Source organism: Passer domesticus, chromosome 3, assembly GCF_036417665.1.
Source record: "Passer domesticus isolate bPasDom1 chromosome 3, bPasDom1.hap1, whole genome shotgun sequence".
In the NCBI taxonomy this organism is placed as follows: Eukaryota; Metazoa; Chordata; class Aves; order Passeriformes; family Passeridae; genus Passer; species Passer domesticus.
Window position 1 is genome coordinate 11,654,311 of NC_087476.1, and position 24,074 is coordinate 11,678,384.

At 36.4% G+C, this 24,074-nt stretch overlaps 2 protein-coding genes across 10 annotated transcripts in view; one reads left to right on the plus strand and one right to left on the minus strand.

Annotated features, from left to right (window-relative positions):
- SMC6 (structural maintenance of chromosomes 6) overlaps positions 1 to 21,614 on the plus strand; it is a 43,594-nt gene extending 21,980 nt beyond the window's left edge. For 3 of the 8 annotated variants that reach the window (XM_064411878.1, XM_064411880.1, XM_064411881.1), the window contains exons 15-27: positions 664 to 865; positions 988 to 1,102; positions 2,436 to 2,596; positions 3,596 to 3,731; positions 4,705 to 4,785; positions 5,417 to 5,587; positions 7,690 to 7,827; positions 8,566 to 8,711; positions 9,385 to 9,510; positions 10,137 to 10,242; positions 12,053 to 12,205; positions 13,907 to 14,004; positions 15,294 to 15,736. In XM_064411878.1, coding sequence (XP_064267948.1) covers positions 664 to 865; positions 988 to 1,102; positions 2,436 to 2,596; positions 3,596 to 3,731; positions 4,705 to 4,785; positions 5,417 to 5,587; positions 7,690 to 7,827; positions 8,566 to 8,711; positions 9,385 to 9,510; positions 10,137 to 10,242; positions 12,053 to 12,205; positions 13,907 to 14,004; positions 15,294 to 15,402 — 1,742 coding nt within the window. In that variant the 3' untranslated portion in view covers positions 15,403 to 15,736. Of the gene's footprint in view, positions 1 to 663; positions 866 to 987; positions 1,103 to 2,435; positions 2,597 to 3,595; positions 3,732 to 4,704; positions 4,786 to 5,416; positions 5,588 to 7,689; positions 7,828 to 8,565; positions 8,712 to 9,384; positions 9,511 to 10,136; positions 10,243 to 12,052; positions 12,206 to 13,906; positions 14,005 to 15,293; positions 15,737 to 16,431; positions 16,644 to 18,532 lie in introns of those variants that run through there. The other 5 variants (XR_010358034.1, XR_010358035.1, XR_010358033.1 and 2 more) reach the window with 5 other exon arrangements.
- The window catches only part of VSNL1 (visinin like 1), an 85,365-nt gene continuing 82,642 nt past the window's right edge, over positions 21,352 to 24,074 (minus strand). For both annotated transcript variants that reach the window (XM_064411886.1, XM_064411887.1), the window contains exons 3-4: positions 23,318 to 23,533; positions 21,352 to 22,392 (exon numbers count right to left, since the gene is read on the minus strand). In XM_064411886.1, the coding sequence (XP_064267956.1) occupies positions 22,195 to 22,392; positions 23,318 to 23,533 (414 nt within the window). In that variant the 3' untranslated portion in view covers positions 21,352 to 22,194. The remainder of the gene's footprint in view (positions 22,393 to 23,317; positions 23,534 to 24,074) is intronic.

The following is a 24,074-nucleotide window of genomic DNA, read 5'->3' on the forward strand; positions in this document are numbered from 1 at the left end:
AGATTTTGTTCAAAATGTCCAGTGGCTGACTTGTGGGTTTCTCAAACTTGAGCTGTTTTGCATGGAACAGGTCAGACAGACCCAAATGAGATTTTCTTGGGAAGCTGGCTTTTATTTGTCTTCTGTCCAGCTCTGACAGTGCCTGTTATTTTCAGTTTGTGAAAGGGAGGAAAAGTTTCAGCATATTCTGGATGTAAAGTACATGGCATTTACTGCAGGGTAAGAATGCATGCTACTGAAGACAGGTGATATACTGGAAATCTTGATGTTTGTTTAATTTGCAGTATAGTTGTTCCACTGCCTTCGTCCTTAAAGCATTAAATTGTTGATAAGCTGATACATTTTGCCTTGATACGTTTCTGCTAAGCTGCCATAAAATTGGTACCCTAATGGAAGAAAATACAGGCCTCCAACTATGTGTAGGTGTCTCTAGGCAGAGAAATTATATGTGTGTGTTCTCAGGTCTGTTGTAGAGTCTTTCAACTCAACTTTTGACTCAACTCAACCTCTTAATTTTTTTTCTACCTATAAGAAAAGTTTATTTTAGACTCTTAAGAAACCCTGCAATACAACAAAACAAGAACCTTGAGTGGTAAAAATGCTCTACTGAATGTTTTGTCGTGGAACACAGCACCTAAAGCCTTGCTTCTTATGTTTATTTAGGTGCTTTGATTCATCCAAAAGATCCTGAACTGATCTTGGCTATCGAGTGCTGTTTAAAAGGCCTTCTTCAGGCATTTTGCTGTGATAATCATAGTGATGAAAGAACTCTTCAGTTCCTGATGTCAAAATATTATGCACCTGGACATAGACCTCAAATAATTGTAAATAAATTTCAGAATAGAATTTATGATACTAGTCAGAGGTAAGTATGTTTTGGATTTTATTGCTTACCCTTGGTGGTTGAAAAGAGCTGTTTATAATTTTTTTAAAGTATCTAATGTGAGTTTATGAATGGTGGGTTTTTTTTTTTTTTCTTTTCTTCAGAGCTGTTCATCATCCAGAATTCCCATCAGTTCTGACAGCACTGGAAATAGACAATCCGGTGGTTGCCAATTGTTTGATCGATATGAGGAGTATAGAAACAGTCCTGCTGATTAAAGTAAGGCTTTATGCTCCCTGTTGATCTTCCAAGAAACGTGTGGAGCATTTATGATGTCTTCACTGGTAGTGTCTGTAATGGATAAAAGAGGTAGAGGAAGTTTTGCTCCCCTCTCTGCCCTATGTGTTTCAGGACATTCCCTGTGTGTTTCTGGGTTGTTTGCCACTACCTTTCTGGGCCTCTAAGTGGTGTAGTTTCCCAGTCTAAATAGTCCATGTGTAATCAGCCTCCTGACTGCTGGCTCTGTCTCATGTCTCTCTGTTACTCGGTGGGTTCAGGATGTGCTGCTTTTTGGGTAGTCCAGGAGTTACCAACATTTCCAAGCTGCCCCTGCTAATTGTACCTAGAAGCTGGTAGCTAAGTTTTTGGTGCTGAGTTCTGATCTTAATTGATTTTTTATTTTCTGTTAGTACTGAAGATATTAGCTCCTGCAGATAAGATTACAGATAAAATGTTCAAAGATAAAAATAAGGTGTATATGTTTTTATTTAGAGAAAGCAGGGTATTCTCTCAGTAAGCAGAACTAATGATCCTTACTTTTTGTGAATTTTATTTTTCTTTAAAATCTCTTGTCCCAGTTTATCCTCTGGGATTCCTACTGGAAAAAAGCAGTTCATGTTTTGTCTAAAGCAGAGATGATTGTTTATCAAGCATGGCTATCACTGAGTGGGTTATGTAAAAGCTGAATTTTGTAGGCTTTTCTCATGGCAGGAATGTTGGGATCATTCTTCCCCCTCTGCCTAAACTAATCAGTGATTTTCATAACATTATTATCATTGAGCCATATCTGAACAGTTTCAACTGAATCTGAAAGAAGTATTCTGTGGAAAAATTTATACATTGGAATGGATAAAATGGTTGCCTTGGACAATGGCACTTGTGACCACTTAATCTGGCACTGTCAGTGTTGGGGTTTTTTACCAACATGTTTCCCTGAACTTTAATTGAATCTTGTCTGATGTCCTTCATACCTTGCTTTGCAAGCTTCTTTCTTCTATATTTATTTACTTTTGTCAGTTGAATATACCTGTGCATAGTGACCTACTGGTTAGTGATTTTTTTCCCCCAAGGCAAATTATAAGGGACTGATTAGATTACAGAATTCAAAAATAAATGACCAATTAAACTTAGTGGGTTCTTGAGAATGTCTTACTCAACTAAGAAAAATAGATTCTTGACATTATAGATAATTTTCACATTCCTTCATTAATGTATTTCTTTTCATTAAGAATTGAAATTATTTCTGAGTGAAAACATCTAGACAACTTTTGAATTCTTATCTATAATTATGGTTGCACTTCTGCTGGTATTATAAGGCCATTTTGTTTTTCAGAATAGCCGTAGGGCTCGTGAGGTAATGCAGTGCAATCGGCCCCCGAGAAACTGTAGAGAAGCTTTCACTGCTGAAGGTGATCAAGTATTTGAACGACGCTATTACTCTTCCAGTTTTGTCAGACCCAAGTTCCTAAGTCAAGATGTTGAAGCAGAAATCAGGTTAGCATCTTGTAATGTTTGTAAAAAGTGCACTTGTTGGCACGAACAGTGGAATTGCATATTTGTCTGTTTGCATCTACGCTACTCTCTCGTCTCTCCATTTTCTTCCTGAGATTTACACTTCCTTTCTGAGAATTCTAGAAAATCTCTTCATTTCACTGCCTTTTTGTAATAGGAACAAACTTGCATTGTATTTAGTTAGCTTTCAGCTTGTGGCATGTAGATCTTACTGACCAATCAGGGATTTTCTGTGCTCAGTACTCCAGGAAATCTAGCTACCTTCTTTTTTATGCTTGGTCAATAAGAGTATGGAGTCAAGGCTTTTCTTTAAAAATAAAATACTTGAACAGTGATGTCATAGTTTACTGCAAATCAGGCCTGACTACTCAAACCAAAGTTGTTAGCACACATCCTCCTGTTGGTTTCAAACTTTGCATCTGTTTCCTCAGGCTTTTGACTTCATTCATGGTAGGTATCTCTGAGAATTCCCTCACCTCTTACTTTTTTATGGGTTTTTTCTCTCATTGCTTTTAAAATGGTAGTTGAAAAAGCAAAACATACTTCAAAGTTTACAAACTTGAGCTGTCACCAAGGAAATTTGTGATAATTGAATACTTTCAATATCAACTTTTGAGGCTCAGATTATATTAGAGACATATTAGGCAATTTTAGTATTAATAGCTGATAGTACAAACTGAATTGAATGTTAAAATTTATTTCTTTAAACTCAAAAGTTTTAAATGTGCCAGTTAATTGTAGTTTGTTCATGTCAGAATATAATGAATTTCTCTCAAAAATTATTTTAACTTTCAAAGTGTTACAGGCATTCCATTACCAGTTTTGCTATGGGGGAATGATGTAGGCTAGTTTAAAAGGAGTGCATTTTTACCCTTTGTCTTTTCATGCATGTAATTTTTTTGGGGGGGTATTTTTGTATGTGTGTCTCACAAATAATATATGTGTAGTATATAACATCTCAATATCACTTTGTTTATAAAGTCACTTGAATAAGGAAATTGAAAACAAAAGGGCACAGTTGACAGCCTCTCAGCAACGCTTGCATTCCATTGAAAACGAGATCAGGCAGAATGAAGATCATCTCTGTGGTCATCGGCGACACCAAAAACAACTGCAGGTAAAAATAGGTACAGTCTTAGTTTTTAGAAACTCCTCCGTCTTTCCCTATTTCATTTTGACTTCTGTAATCTATCTGGAGTGCCTGATAATTTTTCATTTTTATGCTTGCTTTTCTTGCTTGCTTTCATGGGTTTTTTTTTTTCGTAGTGTGCTCTTACAATTGAGGACAGAATGATGGAGGCCACATCAATCCTTACATATGTTGTTGTTTCTGTTTGATATCTTTCCCCACCTTGTGCTAAACCTTACAAATTTCTACTGCTATTTTTGACACTAGTAGTAAGTTGTTGCACAGAAAAGACACTTGCATCATATAGTGCTTCTCCCTGCTTTATTTCTGTTGAGCCTTGCCTCTTCATTTCCAGAATCTTGTTTATCTTCATGCTCTTCTGGTATATTCTTAACTGATCTTGATATACTGAATATTTCTTCTTTAAGTTCTCTTAATTTTAATTTTAAGTAATCTTAATTTTTTAAGTAATCTTTAGGTAATCTTAATTTTAATGACTTTATAAACCATTTTACAGCTGTTAGCCTTCTTTCTGTGGTCTCTGGTACTTTTAGGTAGGATATATATTTTTGGTGCTCCAGGTAGGCAGTGTAAGCTAATACATATTATATAAGGTTTTATTCAGTAAATAATAAGTAAGAAGCAGGAAAAAAAAAACCCTAGCATGTAGTCTGAAATGCTGAAGATAAATACTAGGAGGAAAAAATAAAGTGTTTTTTATTAAATTGTCATATTGATTGGAAATATGATAACTGAATGAATTAAAGCACACAACTTTCAGAACAAGTTTTACCTTATGAAAATGAATTCCACAGGTGGATGTGAAGAGTTCTGTCTCTTGTTAGTCACTAACAAAGCTAAAAAATACAAGTATCTTCTTTCCTGTGATGACTTAAATAAACAAATGTGAACTTTTCTCTTTAGTTAAGCTTCAGAACATGTATTTTCTTTTTCTTCCCAGGTGAAAATAAGAACAGCAAATGCAGAGATAGCAGATCTTGAAAACGTGGAAGAGCACCAGTCAGCAGACATCCATATATTAGTAAGAACATATTATGCAATTATGTCTAATCAGTGTATGGATAATGTCTTTTAATGTTGGCAGTGCTTTGAAATAAGCAAAGTTGGATAGTGAGGAATGGAACACTTGCCATAATTTGAAATATTTCTGTAAATTGAGTGATTTTATTTATTTTTGGTGATTTAATTTTTTTCCCAGGTTTTGCAATATCTGTCTTTTTGAATCAGAAAGTATTTATGATGATAAATCATTAGGAATGATGTTATTTTCTAGGAGACAACAACAATCCACTTACTCTTCCTGCATTGCATTGTATATTGGATGTATGTTGGCTACAGATCCAGAGGGAAGTTACCTTGTTCTTTTCAGTCTTTTCGTCACAACTCTGAAATAAAATCCTTTTAATTTTCAGTCACATAAATATGAATTTCCACTTTTATTTTGCAGTTTGATTTAGTGGTCTCCTACAAGATCTGTCAGTCTCTTCCTTTGGGCTTTAGTGACAATTACATTGAGCTGCTCCTATTCTTACTAGAGTTAAAAGAGTACTTCATGTAATACTGTACCCTAATACTGATAGTAAAAAAATCTGGTACAGTAGTTTACAAATGTGTCTCGTTTTATTATTCTTAACTTTAATATCTTTTGACAGCAAGATGAAGCTGAAGAAAATAAGGCTAGGATGGAATCTGTGAAACAAGACATGCAGCTACAAAGCAGAAAAATGGAAGAACTGAAAAACAGTCTCCAAGCTGCTGAAAAAAAATTAGAAGAGGTGAAAGAAAAAATTCATCAAGTGGAAGAAATTGCTGGCCCAATTAAGGTAACAGTAATTTTATATTGTATTTTTTATTGTTCCATTTGTGTGTCAAAGTGAATGAGGTTAAGAAGAGGTGAGGCAGGAGAAGAGAACTTGTTGCCTGATATACTTAAGGTCTGCTTAGAAAATGGAAATGGAGCAGTCCATCTAGAACATGTTGGGAAATAAGCTTGGCAATATTTTGAAGCTGATGTTGATTGTTATGTGTAGTCACTGTAGTGTTATATGTTTAAAGAGAGTCCATTTCCTGGTATCTTTAGTCACGGAGTGAAAAGGCAGAAAAAACAGTTTCCTTGACTTTGCTTTCTTGTGCATCACATTTTTTGTTTTGTTTCTAAGAAACCTTGGCTAAGAATGTGCATAACTATTCATTTCTCAAAATATCATTTGATGTTCTCTATGAATTGCTTGTTATTTTATGAAGTTATATAATCACAGAAGGTACCAGTGTATAGCTTTAATTATTCAAGACTACACAAGGCACCTGGAAACGGCAGAGAAATAGCAAGACTTAAGATAAATAGCAGAATGGTGACATGCAAAACTTGACACTGGCAAGTGGAAGGCAATCTCACTTTGGCAAGAACTTACAATTTGAAAATAGAAAACAGAAATAAGAGTTCAGGACATTTATAGTGCTGTAAACTTGTAGAAGGATGAAATGAAGGAAACTTAAAAGATCGCTATAGGAATCTCTTACATATCTCATTTAAACTGTAAATTGCTGTGTAGTCAGCCTAAATTAAAAGAGTAAACCAAAAGAGTACAGAAACAGGGTAGCAAAGCAAGAGATAAATGTGTTAGTTCTAATGTATCTAATCTGGAAATTCTAGAGATATTATCTATTTTAAAAGAACCACTCTGTATGGAAAGATTACAGATTTATTCACAATATGAAAACATTATTGCTTGTTGTTTAGAGTACTGAACACAATTGAGGGAAGCACTGAAATTCCTGAAGAGGTTTTAAATCAGATGTGTTGTTAAGTGTTCTACAGTTGTTCAATTAACTCTTGACATATAGCAAGTTCTGCTTTTAAGATAGAATTGGAAAAAGTAAGAGCATATATTATTGTTGGTGATGGTTGGTTTTCTTGTTTGTTGTTGTGGGTTGAGTTGTTTCTTGGTTTTTTTTCTCTTTGGTTTGGTGTTTTTTATTTTTGTTAAGGCAAGCCATCTAGTTGACAAGGATTAAGAAAAAAGTATGTCCTAATTTATGTCATTCTTTATACCTCTTTGCTTCTCTGGAAAGATAATGACTTGAACAATATCAGAATAGAGGTTGCTGGTGAAGGGTCTGGAGCACAGTTCCTGTGAGGAGCAGCTGAGGAAGTTGTGGCTGTTTAGCCTGAGAAAAGGAGGCTCAAGGGGGACCTTACCAGTCTCTACAACCACCTGAAAGGAGATAGTAGTGGGGTGGGGCTCAGTCTCTTCTCCTGGGTAACAAGTGACAGAAGGAGAGGAAATGGCTTCAAATTGCACCTGCGGAGGTTTAGTTTAGATATGAGGAGCAAAATTTTCATGGAAAGGTTTGTAAACCATTGGAACAAACTGTCCAGGCAAGGGGTGGAATCACTACCCCTGGAAGCGTTCAAAAGATGTATGGCTGTTGTACTTTGGAGGATGAGGTTTAGGGGTGTGTATGGTGGTGGTTTTGGGTTGATGGTTTTACTTAATGTTTTCAAAGGTTTAGTCCAACCTTAACTATGCTATGATTCTATGATTTTATATTACAGGTATAGCAGGACGTTGAATTTTCACACAGAAATGCCGTTCTGGCTGATATCACACAAGCAGCAGAAGTTCCAGATAGAATATAGTGTAAAAAATACATGCAGCTTTTTGAGCTTTAGGAGAAAGCATAGTTTTTTTTAAAGATTAAAACATCACCTCAAGATATAATTCCTAAAATCATTACATGTATTTGTTCCTTGTTGGAATTGAGCATAGACTTTCTCATAAGCTGCTTTTAAAGCTCCCAGACTCTAGAAGTAGTGTTACTGAAAGCAAAAGAAGTTAGAACAACCTGTGAGAAGTCAGTAAACACTGGAGAGATTTTCAGGAATCTACCCCAAACAGCTCACATCGTGATTTGTTCCAAACAGGCTGAATTAAGCCAGGCTGAGTCAGAAGTGGAAAACAGTAAACGCCATTTGCAGCACTATGAAGATAAACAGAGAGAACACGTGGCTTGCATAAATAAGCACAAAGATTTACTAGTTTCCAAAGAAAAGGAATTAGAGGTATGTGTGGTGGGGTTTTTTTTAGCTATTGAAGTCAGATGGTCATGATTCTTCTAATATTTAATAATAAATCATTCCACTTGTATAACATACAGACCATATTATTATACTCAGCTGCACTGAGTAGTCTCTCAGCTATGTCCTACACTGACTATGTAAAGCAAGTAAAGTAATTTTGTGTAAGTGAAAACTGAGACCTCTTTTTTTTCTGATAGGACACCAGTTCTCTCTTGACAGATAAATTAGGGTTCATCTATCTAGGATCATTTCTTCCGTCTTTTTCAATGAGAAAATTAAAATTACTTAAAATTTGTGGCTTAAATTAAATAATACTGTTTTGGTTTCTTGGATGGTAGGGTTTTCCTTGTACAAACCCCATATCTGATCTTTTGAAGACTTACCTAATCAATCTTTATTAACTAACTCTGAAATCACATCCATAAAGACTTTTGGAAGACTGCCCTATTTAAATATGGTGATTTTGGTTCCTTATTTATCTGCATTAGCTAAATAACTGTGATTGTATTAAAAATCGTGGATACAGTTCTTGGCACTGAAATAACTACCCATGTATAAATGTTGTCGATAAATTTGTTAACTGGGTTTGCTGTAATGAAAACAGAAAGAACACAAGAATATTGTTGTTGCTTGGAGTTTGTAGCATAAAATACTTGTTGTGAAGACCAAACAGATTTATGAAAAATGTGGCAATTATTTGAGTTTCAAACATTCCTTTAGGAAAAAATGGCAAAAGCAAGGCAAATCTTCTCAGAGCCCATCAAGGTCAGCAGAACTGTTAAAAGTCTTGATGCAGAAATGAATCGCTTGAGAGAGAAGATAAATTTAGAAAGCAGTCACCGTGGAAACAGAGAAGAAATAATCCAGTAAGTCATCTTTACTGTCTAAAACAGTTCAGATAGGATGGAAAAGAGAGGGGAAAGAAGAGTTTTCTTACTGACTCACTATGTGTTTATGTGTGTTTTTACTACTTAAGCTGTCTATGAAGCTGTAGAAATGTTTTGTACTGGTTCTCCCAGTACTGAACAGGCTTAAGAGTCCTGAAACACCTTTCAGTGATTTTAAGCAGCATCTGTGCTGTATATAAGATGTCACCAATAATCAGATACCCTCTTAGTGTTTTGAAATATCCCAGTTATGATGATATGAATTTAACTCGCCATTGTTTTGTGATGCATTGAGGATTAAGCATAATTCTAGTTTGAGTAACTAATGCACAAGCTGGGAAGCTCCATGAGTGTGTTTTAAGGAAGCACTCCCCTCAGATATTCTTGAGCATGGAGGAACCAGTCATTCATTCTCCTTGGTGAAAGAGTTTATTTTCAAAATAATTAAAAATAAAATTAAGATTTCATTTTGGTCGACATTTCATTGTAAACAGTGTCTTACATATCAAATGCTTTTAGCTTTCACATAAATTCTCACAAGAAAGTTTTCATTTTAATATTTTGGTTATCAAAATGATTTTCATCATTTACAACAATAGCTCAGTTTTAATGTAATGCATATTACTCCTAACCTTTCTGTTAATTAAAACAGGCAATTTCATTATGCAAAGGAAAGATACGAGGATGCAAGCAATAAAGTGAAGAACTTGAGGAGATTTATTGCAGTGCTGGATGAAGTGATGACAGAGAGGCTCAAAGTATATCGGCAGTTCCTAAGGTGAGTTTAAGACAGTGTTCACAACAATCTTTTTAACCTAAGCTTGCTCCCCCTTTCAATCTTATCATGCCTGAGAGTTTAGAGGCAGCCTGGACTGACAGCTGGAAAAGCAGTGAGATAGTGGAGCCTGTATTTTGCTTCATCCCAAAGACCTCAACTGTGTTGACTTCATCCAAGGCAGTTCTGTGTGAATGCTGGTTTTGGTCAGTAAAATGTCAGCAACATATGAAATCTGGGCTGTCACTCATTTTTATTGATTACAAGCAGTGGTGCTGAGCTCTTATAATCTCATTTTAGGTCAAACGATTCTCCTCTGCTCTGTGCTGAAAAATTTTGAAGGTCTTGATTCACATTCTGTAATTTGACATTACTGTGCACACCCCTTCTTTCTTGCTTCAGTCCCTTAATATCTTATACCTATCCATGAATATTTTGTTGTTCATCCTTCAAAAGGATTGTCTCCAGTATGTCTAATGTTCCCCACTTGAGAGTGCAGTTGATTTTGGGGGAATGTTGTGGGAGGAGGGCTTAATACTTAATGATGTGGAACTGTTGATGAAAATCTTTTGTCACTTTTTCATGTATTTAAAAACTTGCTCCCCTAATGTTTGTTTGTTTGATTTAAGGAACCTTTCTATGCAATGCAAACTCCACTTTGAGCACTTACTACGTGTTCGAGGTTGCTCTGGACATATAATTTTTGATCACAAGAATGAGACACTTTCCATAACAGTAAGTTATTTTATGCTACTTCAGTTACTATAATACATAATGAATTATTATCTCTTTTAGTCTCAGATACTAGAAATGCATTGAAAATTATAGAAAAAAAATTGGTTTTCCCTCTGCAAAATGTGATACACTAAGTTGTAGTATTATAAATATCCTGATCAATTAATCAAGTAATCAATTTAATAATATAAATGAGTTATGATTACAAGTAGAAAATTGTGAAGTATAAGGTGTAGAAATGTTACGTGTGTTGTGCTTGAAATATGCAGCCATAGGAACCTCACCAAGAAATTGCTGGACTTCTATGTTTTGGTTAAGAAACTATGGAGACTGTCATGCACACCAGTTATGCTGCTTGGAAACCCCTTACCCTTCCCATCTTGGTTTGGATATCAGTGATTCCAGCCAGTAGACCTCAGCAGAGATGACCAATGAATGTTTCAGGATAAGAATACTGATAAAGTTACACAGCTAGCAAAACCAGTCATTGCAAAGGTTAAATTTAAGAGTGGGCATATTATGTATGCATAGTATGTAAAAGAACTTATGTAACAATGATTCAGCAGAAAAAGTATGTAAAAATGGCTGGATTTTGTCTGTTAAGCAGGACACATTGGAGGAGTTTCCAAAAGCCTCGCTGAAGAAGTGTCTGCTTAATCACAACAAACTTATCCAACACTTACCCAGAGTATTGGATAAGTTTCTTTCATCCCATTTGGTGACAGTAGGATGTTGTTGAAAACAAGCAAGGACAGAAAACATTACCATTTTAAATGGTTGCTAGATTACAAGGAATAAATGTGGATTGGTCATCCAGTCTTTCAAAATAACTCATTCCTGGTTCATTGATAGGAAGTTCAGCAGTATTTGTGTGATTCTAAAATGGCACTAGTTGTTATTTAAACAACTTAATGCAGGAAAGCTTCAATAGTTTTTTTTTCTGTGTAACTTTTAACATACATCCCAGAAAGTTTTATCATGGATTTATTTAATTTTGTTTCTGTGAGAGACTTCAGTTTTAGGGATTAAGAGGAAAAATGTGCAGTGGCAACATAAATACATGTCACAGTCTTAATTAGACAGGTGAAGCACATGCATCTGAAGAACTAAACTCAGTCCATAAAATATCAAGTCATTACTTGACTTCATCAGAATATATTTTTTTAATAGCTGGTGTCTCACATATCTCACAAAAGAGATCTGTATTTAGTCAAGGAATGTAAGTTGCCAAAAGAAAACATTTCCCTGTAAAAAAAATATTCCACTTCAAAATAATCCATATTTGCCTTAACTTGTTAAAGGCAATGCAGTTAACAGGGCAAGAAAATGCCCAAGTTTCATCTTACAGAAGGAGTACCACAAGATGTCATCATAATCAATGTAACCAAATGGCTGTTCCCAATGTTTAATGTATTCCATGTAAAGAATCCCTTCCTCATTTAAAATTCTTCTGTAAATCAATTACCTGTTTTTCTATTGTACCTGGTAACCATGGGATTTTACTGTTATGTAAACATTTATGTTGACATTTATTAAACACTGTGTAGCAGATATTAGAAATAGAGATTTGAATAACAAAACTCTGGCACAGTTGTTCAATCTGTTCAGTGTGTATGATTGTGATAGAAGAAGTTGCAGTGATCCTAGAAATGTGTTACTGAATGGTTAGGAGCCATCCCATTCTGTGAAATGCAGAAAAGTGTTTTCAAGTGATCTCTGTTCATGTATAATGTGTTGCTGTTAAAATTATGATTCTGTTAGTATGTCTTCATCTCAGATTTAAAAATTGCTCCAATATTTTTATTTCAAGGTTCAGCCTCGAGAGGAAGAAAAATCTGCCCGTAGTGATCTGAGATCCTTATCAGGAGGTGAACGTTCCTTCTCCACAGTTTGTTTCATTCTTTCTCTGTGGAACATTTCTGAATCTCCTTTCAGATGCATGGATGAATTTGATGTCTACATGGTATAGTTTAAACTTAAACTGTATCTTCCATTCCGATTTGTATAAATTAGCAAAATAGTTGTGTTTTTACTTGTATTTGATTAGTTTTAAATTTAAATTAGATTAGATTTAAAACCACTTTAGTTAACTGTAAATTATAAAAAGCCTCCAAACCAAAATCAAAATCCCCAAAAAAAAAATTTGTTAGTGATCTTATTCACTTAAATAAAAGCTTATTTTGTTTCTGAAGTTGGTATCCAGAAATATGAGTCTTTCTGTTAGTTTATGTGCTCAAACCATTGTTCAGCACAAAACCAAGAAATCAGCTGGTGCTGTGTTTGTCAGAGCTTGACTTTGTATATTGCTGGGACATTCTGGGCTTGGCATGTGCTTTGATTGCTGCCAAATTTGAGATCAGTGTGGGTTTTTGCAGAGCAAATGTAGCAATTGGGTTCACTGTTGCTGCTCATTTTATAGAAACTCATACTTCAGCTAGGAGAATGTTTCCAAGATGTTGGAATGCAGAATAATGACCAATAAATACTAATGTTAGCTTAAACTAATGCATCATGTTTTTGTGTACAGCTTCCCTGGACAGGCCACTAACCCATTTTGAATTTTTTTTTTTGAAGATTTATTTCCTACTTATTAAATATGCAGGGTGGTATGAATTTGAGACAATATTTACTTCTGTGAGACAAAATTTTCATACTGCCTTATTTAATTTTGTCTCAGTGTCCCTTCCTCATCAATCATTTATTTACTAGGAATCACTCAGAGGGAACAAAGATAATACGGTTTCTATTAAAGAAATTCAAAAAGGACAGTATGCATCTAAGGTAGTGAAGCAGTAATTTTTCAGCCAACTTTCAAATCTTAGATCCTCTTGTAAAAGTTAGTTGTGCAGAAGTTTATCCATCTTTCCTGAAAAGGATGGATACTCAGAAGTGTAGGCCTTGCAAAGAGCTTGTATGTCATCTATTCCATAAATTATTCCACACAATTTATCTTTCCACTGCAGTGCCAGTACTGCAGTCTCACTGTCCACACGTTCTGTAGTTACTCCTGGTGTAGTCACAGAGCCCCACCACATGAGGACTCCACGGTGTGTTTTTGTGGGAGATCTCTGCTTTCATGAGGAACAGTGCACAGCAGCAGTAGAGCTTTGTTGGTCCCTCCTAGTAACAGCTTCCTCTTGCACATCCTTTTCAGGAAGCCTAATGCATAAGGTTCCATTTAAAATAGTAATAATGATAATAACAATAATAAACCTAATAAAAACAAGTTCCATAATGTCATAGGTTTCATGGAGCCCTAAAATCCTTTCAGGTGATTTTTCAGGCAGGATTTTACAGGAAATATTATTCTGCGAAAGTACAGTTCATCTCAGCATACCAATAAAGTAAGAAGTACTGTATGTACATCAAAGATGATAGAAAAACACTATAAGTAGATGAATGTGTGACTTTTCTGATAGAAGCTTTCCATTGCCATGTTTGCTAAAAAGTACAGTCTAAGAAGTTCCCAGGCTATAATTTGTAGCTTTTAAATTTTTACCCTAATGTTTCTCCAGGTTTTCTTAGTTTTTATTAGTCTTATTTAGATATTTTCTTTAGTCAGCCTTGACTGTATAGCAGTTAATTCTGGTAGGTTTTCTAGAATCATGCTTTCTAATGTATTTATTACTGTCAGTACCACTACCTGACAAATCTTTTTCTTTAGGATATGGTTAACAGAAGAATTGCCATTGACATGATTCTGGAGAGGGCTGATTTTCAGCGGCATCGACAGTTCATTTTGTTCACCCCCCTGAGCATGAGGTAATACTCTTGTGGCTTATTTCAGGATACAAGAATTGTATCCTGAAATAAAGGGAGTTCTCTTGCAAAGAGTGTATTTGAAAAAGTTGAATGTGAGGAGAAAGAAATTTTGCTGTTTGTCGCAGTAGAACATAAAAAAGGAAGCAGTTTTGTGAATTTAAAGAGTTTTTTTAACATAATGGTAATTCAGTGGGACTTGAATCAGTTTATCTGAAATAACAACTTTTAGAAATGTTTGATGTTGTCAAACAGGCTCTTCTTAGCTTAGCTTTTTATGTCCCTCTCCTCTCCCAAAAATAACAAAAGATCGGATTTGTTTTCTGTTAATACTATACTACTTTAAAGGGGTTTGTCATTTGAGTTGATTTTATTTTCTAGGTTTTAATGTTGCTGATCTAGAGAGTCATAGCTTATACCATGTTTTCCTGTTTTAAATTTGTCATCTAGTGGTTCAACATTCTTTCAAAACCTCTATATAAAACCCTGGTAGAGCCATTCCCAGTTTAAGGGGAGAGTAATGTCTAACCTTGTGCAGGCAGCCCCTCTCTATTAACCCCGTGTAACTAGTGAAGCTTAAAAGGGTAATTAAAGCAGTCTTCAAAAAGAAGTTCATTTATTCCTAATTGTCTTCCCTCACTAAAGTATATAAAAAGTAGAGTAGTGGTATCTGTTGTTATTTCAGTGGAAATGCTTTTGAGGAGATTTTCTGAAACTAGTAAACACACAGGATTTTTTTGTATGGTTAGTGTTGAAAAAATTAGTAATTCAAGTTCAGTTTGAATTTGTTATATTGTTCCATGTTTCATGTTCAGCAAACATTAAATTTAAGAAAAATATGGGGGCAACTTCAGGAAAAATCCATTTAGAATAATCAGTGAAGAAGCCATGTGAATTTATGTTTAGTAAATTATCTCAGTTTGTTGGGATTGATTACATGTGTGTATAGTGTGTGCTACTTCAGTATCTGTAAGGCAAATCCTTACTTGTATTCCATCATTTGTTCATTTGGAGATTTTGGTAAAGTAAACTTTTCTCTAGTTAAGGCAGTCTAATTGTTAGAAATCAAATGACTGAAATGAGTGCTTGTCATTACCTCAAGATTTTATTCAGCTTGAGCCCAGGATCAGTTCAGTGAAGCCCAAACTTCACCTCATGTTACTGTTTTTTAAAACTGTCAAAGAAAAAGGTGGAGTTATTTAAAGGAAAATATGTAGTATAAAGAATCAAATGGAAGTACTAAAATTCTTGGAGAAGAAACACCGTTTAAATGATGCATCCTTTATTTTTAGTTCTCTGCCTACGAGTCCCCATATTCGAATCCTCCGCATGCCAGACCCTCCAAGAGACCAAAGAACACTGAATTTCCAAAATAGGAATGACGGAGATGAAGATCAATAACTATCTCTGTATGAATATGGTATTATATTGAGGACAAATGTGTAATAATATATGTAAAATTATTGCTTCCTGATTCTTAAATAGATGATAAATTGTTAGATACTCTCAGGAAGATATTTCTGTATTGTTATTAATTATTTTTAACGGATTACTGTGTGTGCACAGAAGAAGAATAAGCACAGTTTGGATGAGGAGAAAATTTTGAATGTTCTGTTGATATTTTTAGCTACCAACTGTAGAATTTTTTATCTGTTGTTCTGACTTTTCTTCTGAAAATTTTGAAATATATTTTGTATAACTATAAAGTAATATTTTAATAAACTGTTTGAACTGATACTTGTGGTAATGTTTTAGTGTCTCTACACACTTAAAATTAGCATTAAATTACAAATATTGTTTTCTTCCTAGCTATGCTTTATTTCTTAAATGTGTGGTAATTAATACATGAAGTAAAATGTGTTTCTTTTCCAGTGAAACCATAGTAGGTGAATATGAGCAACTATTAGAACTTATACTTGCATAAATAGAAAAGGGAAAATTTTATTTGTAGTATATTATCTTGGCGGGAAAATAGTTCTTTCATTCCTTTCTTAATGAGTTTGAGTGTCTTTGGACATGAGCTTACAGAATCTAGCAAGCTGTGTCTTTATAAACCTAGATTCTTCATTCCAGTGAAGAACACTGGTTCTTATACACTCTTGAGTTTCCAGGTAGACAATAAATCTCTAAATATTAATTTTATTATAATAAACTAAAGAGACACAAGTCTTTCCAATATATAGGAATGAAGTAGAATAAGAATTTTGGGAAATAATACATTAACTTTCCTACAGCATTGTAGAGCTGTGTTTCGTTGGGTCTGCCTGCCCTCTTTCCCCTTCCACGTTTCCCTGGGACCAGAGTACTTAAACTTGATTTGTTTAGATTCTGCAAGCATTTATTGGGGATAAGAGGGAGAAAGAAGAACCAGATTTTTCAAACTCATTCAAATTAACCTTTTTTTCTTCTCCTGTTCTTTTTTTTCTCCAGGAACTTGAAATTTTTGGCAACTTCAAAAAAAACCCACTTTTTAGAGTTCAGCTGCATTTCTTTTTTTGTTGTTGTTTTGGGGGATTTTTTTGTTGTTGTTTGATGTTACATGGCTGCAAGAGCCATTGAGACTACTCAGAGAACGACATTCAACAGTTTCTGCACTTTTTTACTGAATAGCAGTTCCTCAATAAAACCTTATCACAGTGTAAGTTTTAACTTGACTTTGTAGCGTAATTTGTTTTCAGTCACGGCACAGTATTAAACTTGTAGGTTTCTTTAAAATACGGAAGCTGGATAAGACTTGAAAGAAATACACCTTACAGAATCATGGATCCATAAAAAATTATGAGTTGTAAGGGACCCATCAGCTGTGTTATGTTCCTAGCTGACTTGGGGCAAGTTGAAGGATAGCATAAGGAGAAGGGCAGCTGAGCTGGAAGTGTCCTTTGGTTCCTCAGAGAGCCATTCCTCAGTGTCATCTTCCTGGTCTGTAGTAGACTCCCAGGGTGACATTGCATTATTTGTATGTCTCTTGATTCTTACTTAGAGGCTTGCAACTGTGCCATTGCCAACTGTAGGCTCTGTACATTCCATCCCTGCCATGGCTTACAATGCCACCCCGGCCACTGCTGTCCTTCCCATCCCTCCTGAAGGGCCTGTGACCATCCAACAGGGCACTCCAACCACAGGACAAAGCCCACAGTTTCACTACACCAGTGATATTTAATCTCTGGGACTGGACCAAAGGCTTGAAGTGGTCTTGTTCCTCATGCTGTGCACATTAGTGTAGAAACATTTCAGCTGTGGTGCTTTGCAGCCAGCAAATCTGAAGGAGATGGAGGGATCCCATTAGTTTTCTCAAGTTCTTGCATACCATGCCATTGTTCCCCAGAGGCAAGCCTGGTTTTGTTCCTTTTCTCCTTCCAATTTCTGTCAATGAGCCCTGCTGGCTCTTGTGCTAGAGCTCTTCCCCACGCTCCCCTCAGTGCATCTCATCAGGTGTCAGAAGAGCAGGTTCAGTAGAACATCCATGATAAAAAAAAAAGATTTTTTGTTTTTGCTTACACCAGCCTTGAAGCCATGTGTTGACCTGGTGGATCTGCCTATTCCTGTCAATATTCCTTGTTACCAAAAGGATTATGGAAATTGCTACGTGTGCTTCTGATGCTTCAACCTTCAACCCAAAGCCCTGAAGTCTCTTTTGATTGTCCTTGGAATTCTCTTTGCTTTTTCATCACTGCTAGCTTGAACAACCAATAACGGATAGTAATCAGAGGGCACTGCTGGACTGGAGAGTTTTCCAGTAATTTCTCTTACCCATGCCCCTGGGAGCCAGCAGAATTCCCCATGAGTTGGGTCTGGTCTGCATATCAGGCTGTCCCTCACCTCCCTCCCATTAGATGGAGTTTCCTATTACTGCTACTCTTCTTTTCCTGTTATCAGAGGTCTTGATGCAGGGTACAGGCGGTGTTGCTTTAGGAGGCCCCCCTGTCCCAGTAGGTCCTTTGCCCACCTCATCATCTGGCCTTGTTCCAGAGCCTACTTGTTGCAGAAGGTTCCAGTTCTACATGTTTCCAGGAGGAGGAGGAACCTCCCTCCCAGCATGTGGAGTGACCTGCTTCCAGCCTTCATCTTGAGCAGACCCTTGACTAAAAGGCCCTTGACTAATTACCCTGCAGGGTTCTGAGTCCACCTGCTTCTCCACCACAATGGAGGTTTGAGACTCCTGGGAGCCTCAATACTGTGGCATCTCTGTAAATAACCTATCCCACTCGTTCACTCAAATACCATATAGCCTGTACACTTCCTCCTGAAGCCCCTTCACCTGGTGACAGCTCCTCAACCACAGCACACCTTCTGCAAAAGAACTTTTTGTTGGCCCCAGCCTCTCAGAGAGGCATCAGGCACTCCTGGGACCTGCAGAGCTGCCTCTGCCCTCAGCACCCCTGGCTGTCCAGAGGCCTCTGGCACAGCTGGTTCTGTGATCCAGCAGCTGCAGGGGAGTGAGCTCTACATGTCATCCTCAACTGGGGAAGCTTCCACTGCTACACAGATACAGCAGGGGCTGAAGGGATCTTTTTGTGCTCTTCTTCACCAGGCACTGAGTCTGTTTCCCTCTCCTGGCAGACCTCGGACAGCCCAGGGTAATGGGCAGACTCCAGGCAGCTGTGAGGAGGTTACTGACAGAGAGAACCAGGCTTTTTGTTAATGTGCATGCTGCAAGAGACAGACAGAGGTCATCAACTGAACTGGGAAGGGTCTGGCTCAGCAAACCAGGAGGGATTGTTCATGATGAAGGTAAGAGGTATTTGAGCATGTTACACAAACAGGCTGTAAAATCTCTGTCCTTGGAAGTTTTTGGAGTCTGTTGAAGAGACTCCTGCATCTCCTTCAAGAAGGGAGCTGGACAAGAGACCTGTGAAGGTTCTTGCCCATCTAAACAATTCTATAATTCCATAATTCAAGATACTTACACCTTTAGGATTATGTGAAGATACGGGGGGCACCTTACAAAGTGCATGCTTGGCAAAACTTGTCTGGAAGCAGCAGGTCGAGGGAGGTGGTTCTACTGCTCTGCTCTGCTGTTGTGAGTCCTGCCTGGAGTACTGCCCCCAGCTCTGGGGTCCTCTGCATTGGAAGAGCATGGACCTGTTGGAGCAGAATTAGAGGAGGCCACAAAGATGCTCAGAGGGCTGGAGAACCTCTGCTGTGGAGACAAACTGAGAGTTGTGTCTGTTGAGTTCAGAGAAGGCTGCAGAAAGACCTCATGGCACCTTCCAGTACTTAAAGGGGCTACAAGAGAACTGGAGAGGGATTTTTTACTAGGGCCTGCAGTGACAGGACAAGGGAGGGTGGCTTTTAACTGACAGGTATTAGATTTAGATTAGATATTAGGAATAAATTCTTTATTGTGAAGGTGATAAAGCATTGGAATAGGTTGCCCAAAGAAGTTTTGGACAGCCCATCTCTGGAAGTGCTCAAGATCAGGCTGGATGGGGCCCTGGGCAACCTGTTTTAATGCAAGATGTGCCTGCAGGGGGTTGGAACGGAATCATCCCTACGGTCCCTTTCAACCCAAACCATTCTTTGTTTCTAGGACATGACCATGAGCCACATGACGAGCTTGACTCGATTTTATAATGAAATTGGAGTAGGTTTTAGACCTTTTTATAGTATGAGATAAAATGGCATTGCATTATTTCCTACTGATTCTCTTCAGTATCCAAAAACCAAAAATGGCAACAGTGCAGAGGCAGGAAAGAGTAAAGCATTTATCTTCATTAGTCTTCTATAATGAGTTGTGTGGAGAAAAGAGATTAAGGAAAATGAATGCATTCCTACTGAGCTAACACTTCAGCTTTCTCCCAAGCTTTTATAGACCTACTTGAAATATTGGAGGACATGGCAACAATTCTGGTCTTTTGTTCAAATCAGTACTTTGTATTTATTCTAATCGACCCCTGTACTTGATGAAGATGTGTTCCTAACTATATAATTATTATAAGCATATTTTCATGGTGGAGAATTAATTCAGAATAAACAATTACTGAAGCCCTTGCATGGATACACTTATTTTTGCAGTGATCCTACTAAGGTCTCAAAACTAACATATTCTTGGTTCTTTAAAGACAGAGTTTAATGTAGTGGCTACCTGGAGAGAAGACTGCAGTGCTGATGCTACATTTTTGAGTTTGTGTTTTTGAGTTGTTGGTCATTTTGGATGGCAGTGCATTGCTTAATGCTGCACTAAAGTAAATGGAGCCTGTCTAGACACATAAATTCAATGTGCAGGGAAACATAGAATGAGAAATTGCTTCTCATGTATGTAAACCAGAGGCATAAAATCTGAGAAGTATTCAATGTGGGCATATCATTCTCAGAAGTGTGGAATTTCTAGAATGTGTATTTAAGTCATGGCCAAACACATGAAGTACACTCCTCTTAATTTGCTCAGACTATTATATGTGTAGCCTAAGTAAAATTCTGGCGTAGAAAATGTACTTGACATTTCTGGTTTTGCTGTTTGGAATACAAAGCAACCCAAAAATGACAGTATGGCTGTGGTTTTGGCAGCCATTGATTCTGTGATCCCCCCCCAAAACAAACCTTAACAAGCTGTGTAAAACTTTTTGTTGCTTGTTTTCTTTTCCCTTTAATTTTAAGATGAGCTTTACTTTTTAAATTTGAAAATACAGAGAATTACTTGGTTTGTGCCATATTTTATTGGTTGATTTTTAGCTATTAAATGTAGGGTCTTGTTTCTTCATAAGGTAAGGAAGAAATATCAAACATGCAATTGTAAGGTGTTCAGATTGCTTTTTTTTTTCTTTTAATCCAGCAAGAAACCAACTGTTTAAAGCATCAGAGAAATGGGGCATAGGAAGGTTTTTAATCTGCAATTTCTGCAGTATGATAGTTCTTCATTCTCTCCCAGGACTGTGCAGAATTTGTCACAGGATAGAGAGAAACTTGATTTGTGCACTTAGAATTGAAGAGGAAGTTGGTTCTCCTCACTATCCCTCTTTTATCATCATACTTCATGGTTAATTTATCAGTAGTGATTTTTAACATCATCTCTATTTATATTAAACACAGAGTAGTTTAGTGTCACATGGCAAGAGGGAAGTATCTTACTGCAGGAGGGAAAAAACATTAAAAACCAGGTTTAAGCTGAGCAAATAAACTGTATTTCACTTACACAGCTTAAAAATCAGGACAGGTTTAGTAGCTGTGCTGGTAAATCTTAGCAGTAGCATCTTAGAGCATCAACAGCTGCTCCAGCCTTAAATACAAGAACTACAACTTTTGGTTTTGTATAATATGACTCTTCTAGTGAGTGAGTGTAAAGTAGTTTTCTTCATGCTTCAGTAATGAAATACATATTTCCCAGTGTGTAGTGACAGATAATTAAAGAGATTGAACTTTTTCTTTTTTTATTACCATGCTGAAGACATGAAATAAGAATTAGGGGAAAAGGTCAAATGTTATAAATTTATTTTGGGACATATATATTGCAACCTCTGTGGAAGCTTTTGAAAATTCTGGCAAAGATCAATACACTTCCAATAAAACCTTTAAACTTGCAATAAAACAATATTTTAAACATTATATATATATATATTTATATATATTCTTAATTAAAGGGTTAATTTTAGCAGGATTTTCTTTTTTTTTTTTAATATACTGCATTCCTCTGACATAGCTCTTTCCAGATTGAAGGGATGCAAATGAGGTAAGAATTAAGGCAAACCTAAAAGGCATGCAAATGAAGTACATTTATATCCACTGACAATACAAGCACGTGTGGATCAGACTTGGGAGCTGAGAAGCTCTTCCCTTCTGTCTGTCCAGTACTACTTTACAGCAGAATGGTGACATGATTTATAATAAACAGTTAACATTACCATGGGAATTCAGTGTCACTAACATTACTCAGTCTAGGAGACACAGAGCTAGCATCAGTAAAACATGAACAATAAATAATATAATTCACTGCAGCACAGGCCTGCTGCACAGGATTCAGAGGAAGAGGGTTGTTATGAAATGACATTGCACACATCACGTTGTGGCAGTTTATTTTTATAATATATACTTTTAAAATTCTTTAGCAAATGACATTCTCATGCACACAAGTGTTTCAAACACAAGAAGCAAGTCCATTTATAGGTAGTCCAAGCAAATTTTTGTGTGTGTGGAAATAGCTGCAAACTGAATGGAACATTAAACTTCTGTGCAGTCTATGACGCGTCGTACACAAGCTCATTTTTGAATGTCACACTGCAGGAGTAATACAATGGACGGATCACTCTTTGCAGCTTCTTTGAACTCATCCAGTGTGATCTGATCGTCTTTGTTCTTATCCATCTTACTGAAGATCTTGTCTACCCGTTGCTCAGGCGTCAGACCATCCTCATTCATTTTCATCATTATCACAGTGCCCACCATTTTGTAGATGGCCTTTGGAAAGAAACCAAATGGAAAATTCAACATGAAATTCAATCTAATTTTTTCATGTGATCACATTCTGGAAATATGTTCTAACCATAAAATGATTGCAAGTTTCTCTAAAGATTGGTTTGGGTTTTTTTTTTTTTTCTTTTCTTTCTTACGATCCAAAGTCCAGATACTTAAAACAAAGAAGAATATATTTTACTTTCTTTAGATGTAGGTTTATTTTGATGGTTACATTTTGCATCCCAGAATTAATTTCTTTAGCTTCCTGTTTCACAATGTAAAACTTGTAACTTACTCTCTGGATCAATTGTTCAGTTAAAATATTTCACATAAATTCTGAATAATTGGTTTTAGAAGTCACCACCCTTCAACAGGTTTCTGTGTGTACATGTGGGCACAATCTGGTATTAACTGCTGTGGCAAGGTGCCGGCAGATGACGAAGGTGATAAACTTTATCCTTCCTCTTACAAGTTGTGGTCATCTTAAAGCCCATCTGTGAGAGCTCACTTAAAATAGAGTGTTGTTATCCCTGTAAATTTCTGTAATCATCTGAAGTTAATCTTCAGCAAGGCTTCAGCTACTTGAGCTACAGTTCAATAATTTCATGGGTGTCAAGCGACTGAGATGGGCTTTGTAAATCCTGTGCTGTTCTTGTGATTAATCCATTCATCAGGGGGAAAAAAAATCTCAGGATATTTAAAAGCTTATATGCACATATGTACTCTGCAATTCTCCAAGATTACATCTATTAACAAACATGTTAGTGTGCTTGTACCACTTGGGCACCAGTCAGTGCAGGATTAATGTGTGTAGTGTGCATTTAATGTACTGTACAGCCTCTGGTGAGCCTGAAATCTAAAGTCTGTGTGAACAAGGAATCAAATTTTATTAACATTGTGATGTTTTTGAGTGTCATATTGATCTCACCTCTATAATTTCCAGCATTTCCACTCTTGTAATTTTACCATCACCATCCAAGTCGTACATGTTGAAGGCCCAGTTCAGCTTTTGCTCAAAACTGCCTCGTGAGGTGATGGACAGGGCACAAATGAACTCTCTGAAGTCGATGGTCCCATCTCCGTTTTTATCAAAGGTTCGGAAGGCGTGCTGGGCAAACTTAGAAGCATCTCCATATGGAAAGAACTGCAAAATAAAATAATATATAGAACTGTGTTAATGCAAAGAAGAGAGCTGTATATGTGACTGCAGAACACCAAAGTGAGGCATTTATAAAGAGTGGCTGGTGAGCTTTGTGGGAAATTGAGGATCTGCAATGTAAGGTTCCCTAACTGGAATGATTATTAAAAACTTATTTCTATAAAAGTTGCTCAAGTTTCCACAAGCTATAATGCAAATATATATAATGCTACTTTAAAGTTAAATTAACTAGATGAATCTTAAAATGAATTTGAGTGTAAATGGTAGATTGTGTGTAATATTCTCTGACTAGGAAATGAAGAAGCTAGGATGCATTCTAAGAGAATTTTAACCAGCCCCTGACATGTTGCAAACAAGTATATGTGTAGGATTGTTGTTATATAACTTCATTTATTTTAAAAAAAGTAATCCACATGTAGCATAAAAAACCCACATGAACATATGTTCCATTCTCAAACCAGCATTCAAGTACACAAGATGAAAACAGATTCAGTCAAACAGTATAGTGCAATGCTTTTCATGTTTA